The 15,502-nt window shown below is 33.1% G+C and overlaps 1 protein-coding gene across 12 annotated transcripts in view; it reads right to left on the bottom strand.

Annotated features, from left to right (window-relative positions):
* Positions 1-15,502, bottom strand: part of kcnc3b (potassium voltage-gated channel, Shaw-related subfamily, member 3b) — a 143,122-nt gene that overhangs the window by 45,573 nt on the left and 82,047 nt on the right. For all 12 annotated transcript variants that reach the window (XM_021470206.3, XM_021470207.3, XM_021470208.3 and 9 more), the window contains 2 exon segments: positions 5,981-6,962; positions 2,298-2,486 (listed from right to left, as the gene is read on the bottom strand). In XM_021470206.3, coding sequence (XP_021325881.1) covers positions 2,298-2,486; positions 5,981-6,962 — 1,171 coding nt within the window.

The following is a 15,502-nucleotide window of genomic DNA, read 5'->3' as shown; positions in this document are numbered from 1 at the left end:
AATAGGCTCTTTTAGAACTCCCCAAGAGTTAAACAGATGAGTTTTCCCATTTTTGAATCCATTCAGGCAATCTCCTGGTCTGGCGGGAGCACTTTTAGCTTAGCTTAGCATAGATCATTGAATCGGATTAGACCATTAGCAACTCACTCAAAAAAACAAAAAAAGAGTTTAGATAACTTTCTTATTACCTGTTAGCCAGCACTCAAATTGGGGATTTAAATTATATATCATTGGAAAGAATAAACTTTGAGCTTTACTGTGGTAAAAGGGTAAGTTACATGTTAAAAACATAAAAAGTCATACATTATGAAGTCATGAGCAAAAATAAATTGTATTGTGTTCAATATTGGTTTTCCATATACATTCATTCATTCATTCATTTTCTTGTCGGCTTAGTCCCTTTATTAATCTGGGGTCGCCACAGCGGAATGAACCGCCAACTTATCCAGCAAGTTTTTTACGCAGCGGATGCCCATCCAGCCGCAACCCATCTCTGGGAAACATCCACACACACACTCATACACTATGGACAATTTAGCCTACCCTATTCACCTGTACCGCATGTCTTTGGACTGTGGGGGAAACCGGAGCACAAGGAGGAAACCCACACAAAGGCAGGGAGAACATGCAAACTCCACACAGAAACGCCAACTGAACCGAGGTTCAAACCAGCGACCTTCTTGCTGTGAGGCGACAGCAGTACCTACTGCGCCACTGCCTTGCCCTTTCCATATACAAACATAGGAAAATATTAATGTACTGAATCATTATGACTTGAAAGCCAAGTGTCTCATGAGTTTATATTTCAAATTTGATGAAGATAGCATGCAAACTGAGATTTCTGCAAAAAGTTTTCCGAGGCTATATCGATGTCCTATATCGATGTCCGAGGCATTTTCTCAAAACTGACCTTCCCAAACTAAAACATTTACAGTTGCTGAATAATTTGGTCTACATTCACAGTTCATGTATCTTTGGAAAGAAGACACACTGTGTGCTGCGTCGTGCTGCTGGCTTAAGCTGGATTTATACTTTCGCCTGGCGCCACATCGCGCATCTCCGCTGACGACACGCGCACCTCGCGAAACAGACGAGGCTTTCATACTTACTGTGTTTGCCGTTGTGATATTCTTTTAAACGACAGGGGGCGGTCAAAGGAAACCGATTCATTCAATATTTTTAAACTAATTATTTTTATTGTTTTTATAAATTATTTTAATGATTATAAAGATTTTTATAACTATTTAAGATTTTTTAAATCAAACTTTAATGCATTATTTGCTTTTGTTCATATCTCGGACAGTTCTACCTAATACAATTGATTAAAATATTAATGACAACAGAACATGGATTGCTCTACATGTATATATATATATATATATATATATATATATATATATATATATATATATATATATATATATATATATATATATATATATATATATACACACACACACACACACACACACACACACACACACACACACATATATATATATATATATATATATATATATATATATACACATATACACACATATATATATATATATATATATATATATATATATATATATATATATATATATATATATATATATATATATGCATTAAATAACAAGTAAAATAATGCATTATTTTAAAAAATGAAGTAATCGCATATTAGGCACAGATGTATATATTGCGATCGTGATTTTCAAAAGTCGATTTGTAAACGTTTATTATTACCATTTGATATTATTAGCATCAAGCCTCAGCAAAGGTAAGGAAAAGTAACACAAAAGTAACTCAAAAGTAACGTAACACATTACTTAACATAAAAAGTAACTAAGTAACACAACTAGTTTATTTTTGGGGAGTAACTCAATATTGTAATGCATTACTTTTAAAAGTAACTTTCCCCAACACTGACTATAATTGTTATTTTTAATGTTTTGTTTTAGGAAATGGCGTAACTACTGAATTTTCAAGCTTTAAATAGAAAAACTATCCAAACTCTTTAGTCATTTTTGAGTGAGATGCTAATGGTCTAATCCGATTCAGTGATAGATGCTAAGCTAAGCTAAAATTGCTCCTGCCAGACCCTTGATCAGCTGAATGGATTCAAAAATGATAAAACTCAACTGTTTAAGTCTAGGAGAGTTATATAATGGGCCTATTTCAAAAAAAGGTGGAGAGTTCTTTGAAGGTGTAACTAGCAGAGAAATTGGACTGGTGTGAGACTGATGTTCCCTTGTGTGAATGTGTGTGTGTGTTTGTTTGTTTAAATCGCATGCAGAAGCTCTGAAACGCACCTTTCCGCACATTTCCATCAGTGGGTCGAAACTCTCGTGTGTTGAGAAGAAAGCAGGCTCTGTCCTGCTGGTAACGCTCTTGTGTTCGGCCCACGGGGCTGCGCTCGTCTGGGCTGAGAACCTGATCGATTGTTGGACAGTCCTCGTTTGCTAGAGCGGCGCTGGCGGCGTCACCGTTCTGCTTCGAGTCTGAAGAGAAACACAAGTTAATTGAGAGTGAGAATGATGAAGGATGACATATTTGACGTAAAAAAAAAACATGAAGGAAAAGGCTAACACTCATTAAAGAAATACAGTTGAAGTCAAAATTGTTATCATTTCTAAATAAAAGTGCTGTTTAATGGAGAGATATTTTTCAACATATTTTTAAATATAGTACTTTCAAATTTTTTTTTTTTTTAGTTTTTGCCAATATATAATATTTTACTGATTATTTTGCAAGACACTAGCATTCAGATTAAATTGCAATGGTAAAATAATAAAAATAATAATTATAAAAATTATTATTAATAATAAATTAATTAAATAAATAAATATTTAAATGCAGTTGAAGTCAAAATTGTTAGCTTTTCAAAACACAAGTGCTGTTTAATATTGTGAATTTTTTCCCCAACACATTTTAAAGATACTTAAATGTTTTTTTTTTATTTTTTTTTTATCAAATTAAATCTTATTTCTTTTGTCTTTACCAAGATGACAGTACATATTTTTTTACTGGTTATTTTGCAAGATAGTATTCAGATTAAACTGCAATGGTGGTTTGTTATAAAAATGTTGTTAAAAAATAATTTCTCATTTAACTAAAAACAATTCCAATTCCACCCAAACGAAAAGAAAAAAGACTTTTTGTCAGAAGAAAAAAATATAGGGAATACTGTGAAAGTGTGCTTGCTCTTTTAAATATAATTTGGGAAACTTTTGAAAAAGAACACATTTATAAATAAATAAATTAAATAAATAATTGATAAAATAAATAAAACTAGAAAAAGAACAAATTGATAAAAAAAATTATTTACATAAAATTAGAAAAACTAATAAATGTATAAATAAATTAATAAAATAAATAAATAATTAAATAAAATTAGAAAAATCATAAATTGATTAAAATATTTACCTAAAATTAGAAATAAATGTATGAATAAATAAAATAAAATAATTAAAGACATAATATAAATGTATAGATAAATGAATAAATGAATAAATAAAATAAATAATTAAATAAAATTTGAAAAAAAGTATAAATAAAACAAATAAAAAAACAATTAACTAAATAAATAAAATTAGAAAAAAACAAATCGATAAAAACTATTTACTTAAAATTAGAAAAAAAGTATAGATGCATAAACAAATTATTAAAATAAATGAATAATTAAATAAATAAAACTTGAAAATTATAAAAAGATACAAATTTATTTACTTAAAATTAGAAAAAAAAAATGTAAAAATAAATTGATAAAATAAATAATAAAAAAAAATTAGAAAAAGATAAATGTATAAATAAATAAACTAAATAAATAAATGAATAAATTGAGAAAAAATGTATAAATAAAAAAAATTTATAAATATATTTAAATAAATTTCACAGGAGGGCTAAAAACTTTGCCTTCAACTTTAGTTCAGCCCAAAACCACAAAATGTGGCATTGTTTATTAACCCTTAACTTATATTTAATATAACAACAAGTGATCTAAGTGTTAGTTACCTTAAAAGAGGCTGAAATAAATTAAATAAAAAACTTTAATGAAAATTAGAGATGCTGCCCGAAACGTAAATAAGTAAAATAACTAAAATGAGTAAAACTAAAACTGAACAAAAATGGCAATAAAGTCAAGCTAAACCAAAATATTAAAAAAGCAAAATAATTATTGAAAATTTAAATGACATCTGAAACAAAAGAAATAACATCTACACACATAAAATACTAAATAGAACTATAAAAGTACATGAATAAAACTTTGTTCTTTAGACATAAATTGCATACGCACACGTACTGTATGTGCCAACAATTGAAGTACAGGACATGAATCACACACTTACAGTATGATCACATCATCATTTCTCTTTCCTGTACCTCATAGAACTTGTATTGAACATATAGTGACCCTGTGTAAACCTATTAGAGACTTATAGGTTTAAAAAACAATGAATAATTAATGATAATAGACATGACATTAGCAGAAAGTGTGTGGTGTGTGTGTCGAAATATTCACAAGCAAACACATTGTGCATTGTACAGCTTGTTGCCATTTTAACAATACTTAAAAATCGCGGTGACAATATTTTCTCACACATCTACAAAATGTTTTATGCTCAGATATTGTGATGGCTGTGGGTTTAAAGCATATCAATTATGGAGTATGGTTAGTTTTGATTTCATGTGTACTTTAAAAGCTGATTGTATTGGGCCTCCATATATTTCCAAAAAAATCAAAAATAAAGATATACAGTTTATTAGTAAAATAATTAGCTCTCCTGTATTGTAGTTCTTGTTATAAACGATGTATCGGAGCGCTTCAATATTTTGTAAACCTTCATTTGCCCTCATAACCTTTAATCAAATACCATAACGTTCCCTTTCCCTATGAAATGTCTTTCTTCCCTTTCTGGTCACGGAATGCTGTTTGGATGGAGCCATCAGTCATTAGGGTGGAGCTATATGTCTTTTAGGGCGGAGCTATCAGTCATTTAGGGTGGAGATATTAGTCATTTAGGGGAGGGCTATCAGTCATTTAGGGTGGGGGTATCAGTCATTTAGGGCGGGGCTATCAGTCATTTAGGGTGAAGCTCTTAGTCATTTAAGGGAGGGCTATCAGTCATTTAAGGTGGAGCTATCAGTCATTTAGGGTGAAGCTCTTAGTCATTTAAGGGAGGGCTAACAGTCATTTAAGGTGGAGCTATCAGTCATTTAGGACAGGGATATCAGTCATTTAGGGCAGGGCTATCAGTCATTTAGGGTGGGGGTGTCAGTCATTTAGGGCGGGGCTATCAGTCATTTAGGGTGAAGCTCTTAGTCATTTAAGGGAGGGCTATCAGTCATTTAAGGTGGAGCTATCAGTCATTTAGGACAGGGATATCAGTCATTTAAGGCAGGGATATCAGTCATTTAGGGTGGGGGATATCAGTCATTTAGGGCGGGGATATCAGTCATTTATGGCGGAGCTATTAGTCATTTAGGGTGAAGCTCTTAGTCATTTAAGGGAGGGCTATCAGTCATTTAAGGTGGAGTTATCAGTCATTTAGGACAGGGATATCAGTCATTTAGGGTGGGGGGTATCAGTCATTTAGGGTGGGGCTATCAGTCATTTAGGGTGGGGGTATCAGTCATTTAGGGTGGGGCTATCAGTCATTTAGGGTGGGGGTATCAGTCATTTAGGGTGGGGCTATCAGTCATTTAGGGTGGGGGTATCAGTCATTTAGGGTGGGGCTATCAGTCATTTAGGGTGGGGTATCAGTCATTTAGGGTGGGGCTATCAGTCATTTAGGGTGGGGGTATCAGTCATTTAGGGTGGGGGGTATCAGTCATTTAGGGTGGGGGTATCAGTCATTTGATGAATTGCTCAGAATTGATCAGCTCAGATGAATTGTTCAAGACTAGCAATGTGAGCTAACAAAATCAATATGGCTAGTTTTGATTTCATGTGCACTTTAAAGCTGATTGTATTGGGCCAGCACGTGTTTCTCACCTCTGTTGATTTCGATGATCTCCTCTTGAGCGAGAGGACAGTCTCCTGTGAGCCCGCTCGAGCCCAGAACACCACCCAGCACATTACCCAAGATCCTCTGGGGTGAAGCCGTGGCCATAGCTAATGCGTCCGGCTTGCAATAATTAGGCGATCCAGGCTGTGGCGCCCGCGGAATGTGCTTATTCTTCTTCTTAGGCAGCTTCTGCTTAGCCATGGCCAGCGAATAATACATGCCGAAGTTATTGACGATCACAGGAACGGGCATAGCGATGGTCAACACGCCCGCCAGCGCACACAGCGCCCCCACCAGCATCCCAGACCACGTCTCCGGGTACATATCTCCATATCCCAAAGTGGTCATGGTCACCACGGCCCACCAGAACCCAATGGGGATGTTCTTGAAGTTGGTGTGCGCGCTCGCCGTTGGGTCATCCGGGCTAGCGCCTATTCTTTCAGCATAGTAGATCATCGTGGCGAAAATGAGCACGCCGAGAGCCAAGAAGATGATCAGCAGCAGGAACTCATTGGTGCTGGCGCGAAGAGTGTGTCCCAGAACACGCAAGCCCACAAAGTGACGCGTCAGCTTGAAAATACGCAGAATTCGGACGAAGCGCACCACGCGGAGGAAGCCCAGCACGTCTTTGGCTGCTTTGGAGGAGAGCCCGCTGAGTCCCACCTCCAGGTAGAACGGCAGGACGGCCACAAAGTCAATGATGTTGAGCGGGCTCTTGAAGAACTCCATCTTGTCGGGGCAGAAGACGACGCGGGTGAAGACCTCGATGGTGAACCACACCACACACACTCCCTCCACGTACGTCAGCCAGCTGTCGGTCACCACCTCGTAGACGATCTCCTCCCGCGTCACGTTGCCCTCCGTCACGTTCTCCGTCTTGTTGTAGATGGTGTTGAACGCCTCGTGCGTCTCCATGCAGAAGGTGGAGATGGAGATGAGGATGAAGAGAAGCGATCCGAATGCCACGTACTGAGGGAAACAGAGAGAGAGAAGAAATGATGGATTACACATGCTGAAGTGGCGTATCTACAGTTAAAGTCAAAATTATTTGCCGTCCTCCCTGCTGAAAAATCCAGCTTAAACCAGCCTAGGCTGGTTGGCTAGTTTTAGCTGGTCGACCAGGCTGGTTTTAGAGGGGTTTTGGCCACTTCCAGGCTGGTTTCCAGCCATTTCCAGCCTGGTCTTAGCTGGTCAGGCTGGGAGATGACCAGCTAAAACCAGCTTGACCAGCCTAGCAAAGCTGGGAGTCCAGCCAAAACTGGTCAAGCTGGTTTTAGCTGGATTTGGCTGGTCATTTTCCAGCCTGACCAGGCTGGAAATGGTTGTAAACCAGCCTGGAAATGGCCAAAACCCCTCTAAAACCAGGCTGGTCAACAGCCTAAAACCAGCCAACCAGCCTAGGCTGGTTTAAGCTGGATTTTTTTAGCAGGGCTGTGAATTTATTTTCCAAATATTTCTCAAATAATGTTTATCAGAGCAAGGAATTTAGAGAGAGTCTTATTTGTTTTATTTCAGCTAGAATAAAAGCTGTTTTTAATTTTTTAAACAGCATTTTAAAACAGAAATCGGGGAAAAAAAAATAATTAGGGGTGCTCATAATTCTGACATCTGCTGTATGTATGTATATATATATATATATATATAGGGACGTTTTACAGACTAATGGCTGAGCTCATTTAACCCAGTCAAGCCAGCAGCCAATCACTAATGGCCTTTTAACTTTCTAGCCACACCCTAACAACCAGATACTGCACCCTAGCAACTCTCCCATAGACTTCCATTATAGAAGCTCAGATTGATATCGTCATGCTGCAGTGTTATCGAGACATGGGGGTCGTTTTTAACTGTTCATATTGGCAAGAAGCTTTGATAAATCATCAGTCTAAGCTGTCAATCAACTCCATAGCAACAAAACAGACTAACCTAGCAACGATATACCAGCAGCTATATCTCAGCATCAGAACATCGTAGAAAAGCGGGGGTTGACTTCTTTGACACATGCTAGCACACCATAAATTCTGTATGGCTCACATGCTAGCAATGACTAGCAACATGCTAGTCATTGCTAATGATTAGCTAAGTACTCTAACATGCTAGAAATGCTTAATAAACAATAAGGAAAATCTATAGAACACCACTTTATCTATCTATCTATCTATCTATCTATCTATCTATCTATCTATCTATCTATCTATCTATCTATCTATCTATCTATCTATCTATCTATCTATCTATCTATCTATCTATCTATCTATCTATCTATCTATCTATCTATCTATCTATCTATCTATCTATCTATCCCTTTATCTATCTATCTATCTATCTATCTATCTATCTATCTATCTATCTATCTATCTATCTATCTATCTATCTATCTATCTATCTATCTATCTATCTATCTATCTATCTATCTATCTATCTATCTATCTATCTATCCCTTTATCTATCCATCTATCCATCTATCCATCTATCTATCTATCTATCTATCTATCTATCTATCTATCTATCTATCTATCTATCTATCTATCTATCTATCTATCTATCTATCTATCTATCTATCTATCCCTTTATCTATCCATCTATCCATCTATCTATCTATCTATCTATCCATCCATCCATCCATCCATCCATCCATCCATCCATCCATCCATCCATCCATCCATCCATCCATCCATCCATCCATCCATCCATCCATCCATCCATCCATCCATCCATCTATCTATCTATCTATCTATCTATCTATCTATCTATCTATCTATCTATCTATCTATCTATCTATCTATCTATCTATCTATCTATCTATCTACCTATATAAGCATGAAGGTAACCATGTGCTATTATTAAGAGGTGTGTTTCAATCCGGCTACCACCGCAAGTACATCTTAAACCTGTGGGAGGCACTGATACATAAATACTGTGTGTAATTTTTTTTGCATCCAAAACTTAAATTTAATATTGCTAATTTTACAAGCCCAATCTGGAGACAAGCGCTTATTTTTTATGTTTGTTTAACTGAATTCATGATTTTAACTATTATAACCCATATTATTTCACAGATAACCATATTATTCAACTGAATACAGATCATAATCCTCCCTGACTCCTAACACTGAAACAAACACTGGCATGAGACAGCATGTATTGTGAATGTAGCCCTGCACATATAAGCATGAACTGAAAAAACAAACATGCATTGTTCCGGTAAGCAGATGCTTTTATCCAGAGGAATTTACAGTCCACTTATTACAGACCCGATGCCTGCGGATGAACCTGAAGTTAAGTGCCTGTTGAAGGACACTGAGCTAAGAGCTAATAATGACCCAAACCAGCATCCGGACATTTCTGACCACCACAGCAAACCAAACCAGCGAGGCGCAAACACACAACCCACTGCATGCATTAGAGATTATTACAGACACTTATGCATTAGGTAGCAGCCAGAGTCACTCGAATATCTTTTAATATTTAAATTAACTTATTGTTTTAGATTTTCAGTATAACTTAGATGTGCTTCTGTCATATTTGTTCGCTTGTTTAAAAAAAAATATATAAATAAAATATAAATAAAATAAATAAATAAATAAAATAAAGTTTAACTAAAAATAAAAATATTTAATACTTTTTAAACTATTATCTACCTTTATTTATTTATTTGTTTATTTGTCTATTTATGTATTTTTACTAATATATATATATATATATATATATATATATATATATATATATATATATATATATATATATATATATATAAAATTATTTCTTTATTTTTATTAATTTATTTATTAAGGTTTATTTCGTTTTAGTTATATAATAAAAATGAATAAATGTATTTATTTATTTTACAGTCTACTTATTTATCTGTCTATTTATTTATTTAGCAATATATTTATTTATTAAGGTTTATTTTGTTTCAGTTATATGATATAAATAAATTATGTATTAATTTATTTTTATTTATTTATTAAGATTTATTTATTTTTAGTTATACAATATAAATGAATAAATGTATTTATTTATTTTGCAGTCTACTTATTTATCTGTCTATTTATTTAACATTATATTTATTTATTAAGATTTATTTTGTTTCAGTTATACAATAAAAATAAATAAATAAATAAATAAATAAATATTTTTTTTATTTATTAAGGTTTATTTTGTTTCAGTTATACAATATAAATTAATTAATTAATTTATTTATTTTACAGTCTACTTATTTTATTTTATTTCCTTTCTTGTCGGTTTAGTCCCTTTATTATTCCGGGGTTGCCACAGCGGAAGGAACCGCCAACAACCCATCTCTGGGAAACATCCACACACACATTCACACACTCATACACTACGGACAATTTAGCCCAGTTGCCAAGAAAATATCTAATTTTTGTTTTAATAACATTAAAATAAAATACAATATTATATCAAAATATATACACATTAAAAATAATAAAATAATAAAAACACAACCAAATTATTTGGCTAAAAATAAATTGAAAACAGAACATCAAAAATATATATACATTTTAAACTATTAATAAGTTTAAAAATAATTTATTTATCTATTTATCTGTATTTATTTATTAATTTGTCTATTTATTTATTAGTTAAGGGTTTATTTTTTCAGTTATAAATAAATATTAGAAAGCAAAGTAAAAAGTAATATAAAAATAATTAATTAATTAAAATTAAAACAATATAACAGATTATTTTCATTTAAGAGTTACAAATCCAAAGTAAAGAGTACTAAAAAAACAAACACTTTTTTTAACATGTCAACAACATAATCAAGAAATGACTAATAATAATACAAATATTATAATAGCCAAATCTTGAAAAGAACATCATGCTTTATATGAATCAGCAATATTAAAATAATACAATAAACAGAGTCTGGTAAGCAGATACAATCCTCAAATCTCCAATTTCACAAAATGATATGCATCCCCTTCAGAAAGGCTGAAACTACAGTATGTGCTACTGTACTGTTTATTGACTCTGGGAGGCATAAGTAATAGTTTTGTCGTTTAAATGTTTATTAGTAGATCTGTCCTTGACATCATTTCCTCCAGACATTGATCTCTATCTCCAGCAGATCAGTTTTCATAGCTCAGATGACGATTCACAGCTCCATATATCAGCGTATAAAATCACAGAAACCCTCATGACCCACTTGTCCGAGACTGAGTTCAGGTAAAATGATATGCTTCTGACACCGGAGACATGCAGTATTATAGTATTATTATACAGTATTATAACTTCATATACAGATCAGTTTCAGTGGAAGGAAAAAAAATGGCACATATTGTCATCCATGCAGCTCAAAAATCATACAAGAGTGATATAAAAATAAATAAAATAATACATAAAAACATATAATAATTAGAGATGATAAAATATTTGTATTACATTTTATAATAGTTAAAAACAATAACCTATTATGAAACCTCACCTCAGTGTTCAGAATAATATATTACCACTTATAGTATAATTATATATATATATATATATATATATATATATATATATATATATATATATATATATATATATATATATATATATATATATATATATATATTTTTTTTTTTTTACTATATAATACATTTTTACTATATAAAACAAAATAAACCTTAATAAATAAATATATTGCTAAATAAATAAATAGACAGATAAATAAGTAGACTGTAAAATAAATAAAAAACTTTATTCATTTTTATTGTATAACTAAAACAAAATAAACCTTAATAAATAAATGAATAAAAATAAATAAATAATTTATTTATTTATTTCAATTGTATAACTGAAACAAAATAAACCTATATATATATATATATATTAGTAAAATAAAAAATAGACAAATAATAATACATAATAACATATAATAATTATAGATGATAGGATATTTGTATTACATTTTATAATAGTTAAAAACAATAAACTATTATGAAACCTCACCTCAGTGTTCAGAATAATATATTACCACTTATAGTATAATTATATAGTAAAAATATACTATATATATATATATATATATATATATATATATATATATATATATATATATATATAAATATAAATATACTATATATATATATATAAATATAAATATACCATATATATATATATATATATATATATATATATATATATATATATATATATATATATATATATATATATATATATATATATATATATATATATATATACACACACACACACACACATTTCTGTGTTTAAATGTATTTCTGTAAAACGGGTATTGTTCTGTTTTAAAACTTTTTTAGTCAAGCAATGCTCATGTAGATTGTGTTGTGTTACGAATGGGTTATATGCACCCGTTATGTTTCATAAGGGCATTTTACAGCATCAATAATGTAAATTTTTATTTAGTTGAACAACTAAACACAAGTAAATAGAGCTATTCCGCCTAGCCTGCTTTACTGAGCTGATGTTGCTTTTATATTCACAGTGGTTCATTTTTGAACAATGACAACATGTGACGCTCTCCCTGTATTGTTTACCATGCTACTCTAAATATTCGCTCTAAAATAGCATGTAAGTGTGGCTTAGTATAAGAGAAATTCCTGAATGCCGCCGGCCAACCAATAACTACATTTCTAACATGAACTAGTGGGTTGTCTGCTGTCGTGTCTCGGTGCGCGTTCGCGATTTCAGGAGGCGTGGCTTTGAAACACAGTCCCTCCCGGCCGTCCAAAGATAATATGATAAGCTGTAATTATTTTGGCTGATCACCTACTGCACCTTTAATAATTATGTAACTCAGTTACTTGTTACTATAATTACTCTTTTAAAGAAATAAACCACTGGTTAATATTGAGAATTACTAAAGTGCTGCCATATCTACCGGACCGGTCTTGTTGTCGATCTCAGTTGTAATATTTTGACTTTTAATTGATCATTTGGAAAAGTGGCAGAAGGTGGATTTTTCAGATGAATCGTCTGTTGAGCTGCATCCCAATCATCACAAATACTGCAGAAAACCTACTGGAACCCGCATGCACCCAAGATTCTCACAGAAATCAGTCAAGTTTGGTGAAGGAAACAATCATGGTTTGGGGTTACATTCAGTATGGGGGCGTGCCAGAGATCTGCAAAGTGGATGGCAACATCATCAGCCTGAGGTATCAAGACATCTGTGCTGCCCATTACATTACAAACCACAGGAGAGGGCAAATTCTCCAGCAGGATAGCGCTCCTCATACTTCAGCCTCCACATCAAAGCTCCTGAAAGCAAAGAAGGTGCTCCAGGATTGGCCAGCCCAGTAACCAGATATGAACATTATTGAGCATGTCTGGGGTAAGATAAAGGAGGAGGCATTGAAGATGAATCCAAAGAGTCTTGATGAACTCTGGGAGTCCTGCAGGAACGCTTTATTTGTCATTCCAGATGACTTTATTAATCAGTGATTTGAGTCAGTGCAGAGATGTATGGATGCAGTCCTCCAAGCTCATGATGGAGTCAGACACAATATTCATTCTGTCTCCACTGCAGCATGACTTAATTTTTATTTCCCTGGACGTTATTTCTGTTCAGTGACAAGACTTTTGTCTAAGCAAAGTCAGACCTTATTGTCCTAATGAAATCGTTCAAAATCAAGACATGATCATATTTTATTTTGGTCAAATAAGCGTAATCTAGAGCAGTGGTTCTCAAAGTGGGGGTCACCTGGTGATTTCCAAAAGTCTATTTATTTTCATTAAACCATAATATTTACCATATTTTATTCATAAGCTATACTGAAAAGAAAAAAAAATAGTTGTTTATAGTTACTATATACTATATAGTTACTATAGTAGCTTATAGTTCTTATAATGTTGTATATTATACAATATAATACAATATAGTTGGATTGCGACCCCTGGGGTAATTACATTATATTAAAGACACAGCAACAGCGTCAGATGCAGCAGATTGATTTTATAACACCAGATTAAACTTTCTGGCCCATTTACAGCATTGACATACTTTTAAAAAAAAATTAAACGAAGAATAGACTTGGGTCTATTGGTGTGTGTGTGTCACGATAACCAGCAATCGTTCTCCAGAGATCGCTGGTTCTCGCACAATAACCATGGACTACACTTCAGCCTTTTCCTGGACTACATATTCATACATGCACTCCGGTCACACTCACACATGCTTCCTCATCTAGACTGATTGCTCGCACCACCTGAGGATTGTCAGAGACTGATTACACACCCTACTTAAGCCACACACTCTTCCATCCAGTTTGCAGAGTCTTGTTTGCTATCAGTGACATTACAACGCGGTTTCCTTGTCTTGTTCCCCGTGTTTTACCTAGCCTTGTTTATCCTTGTTCTCCTGTTTAGCCGCCTGCCTTCTGACCTCTTGCCTGTTTATACGACTACGATTCTGGACTGCCTGTACATACCCGTTAGCACCTGTATTGCTTGCCTGACCACGATTAAACCTGCATATTGGATCTTACCTCCAGTTGTGTGTGTCATCCCCCGACGTTAGTGTGTGTGCGCATTGCATGCAAAGTTTCTGTATTTATAACCACCTCAGAGGTTTTTGGGGGTCGCGAGTCACTGGTATTGTCATTTTGGGGGTGGCAGGCTGAAAAGTTGATCTAGAGGACTTTGCCTGTCATATAAGCCACTTCTGATACCAAATAATCAACTAGAAGTCAAGATATTATTTGTTGTTCCTAAAACTTGGATAGGCAACAAGACTTTTGTCAGGTAGTGTATATTTTTGCATTTTGAAATTACAATGAAAAAAAATCATTAGATTTATAACTTTTCTTAAAAGTAACTGCTTGCAAACAATTTATATAGGCTGAATTTAAACCTTGATAATTAATTAATAATTGAAAATTATGTTTTACCACAGTATCATGATTAAAAAAAACAAAGTACTAGCACAGAATCATGCCCAGATACATAATATTACCTTAGTATCATGTACTGTATATCCAAAATCATAATATTATCACAGTATCACCCAAAAGCAAAGTATTGTCACTTTATAATTTCCAAAAACAAATTATTAACACAATATCAAGTCCAAAATAGTATTACCAGAGTACAATTGCACTGAAAAAAAATGTTAATTGGATTTACTAATTTTTTAAGACAACTGCTTGCAAACAATTTATATAGGCTGAATTTAAACCAACAACTTAAATTTAGGAACGTTATTAGTTTAAACTCAGCCTGTATAAATTGTCTGCAACCAGTTGTCTTAAAAAATTAGTATATCCAATTAACATTTTTTTTCAGTGCAATTAGTTTTTAAAGCTAAATTCATATGTTGTTTTTTCTGTTTTAACACTTACAGGACATACAAAGAAGTAATGCAAACACTAATCTGCAATACAGACAATAGACAAAGAAAAAGAGCTCAGCAATGGACAGATCTGAGGAGGACAAGTGCTGATCTCAGGTAAACATGAACACACAGCTCTCTTTAATATATAGTACCTGCTTCTTCCCATAAGCCCCCTCTCTCCCTCTTTCTATCT

This window comes from Danio rerio, chromosome 24, assembly GCF_049306965.1.
Source record: "Danio rerio strain Tuebingen ecotype United States chromosome 24, GRCz12tu, whole genome shotgun sequence".
Classification (NCBI taxonomy): domain Eukaryota; kingdom Metazoa; phylum Chordata; class Actinopteri; order Cypriniformes; family Danionidae; genus Danio; species Danio rerio.
The sequence above is the reverse complement of the archived record's forward strand: the minus strand, read 5'-3'. Positions and strand labels throughout refer to the sequence as shown.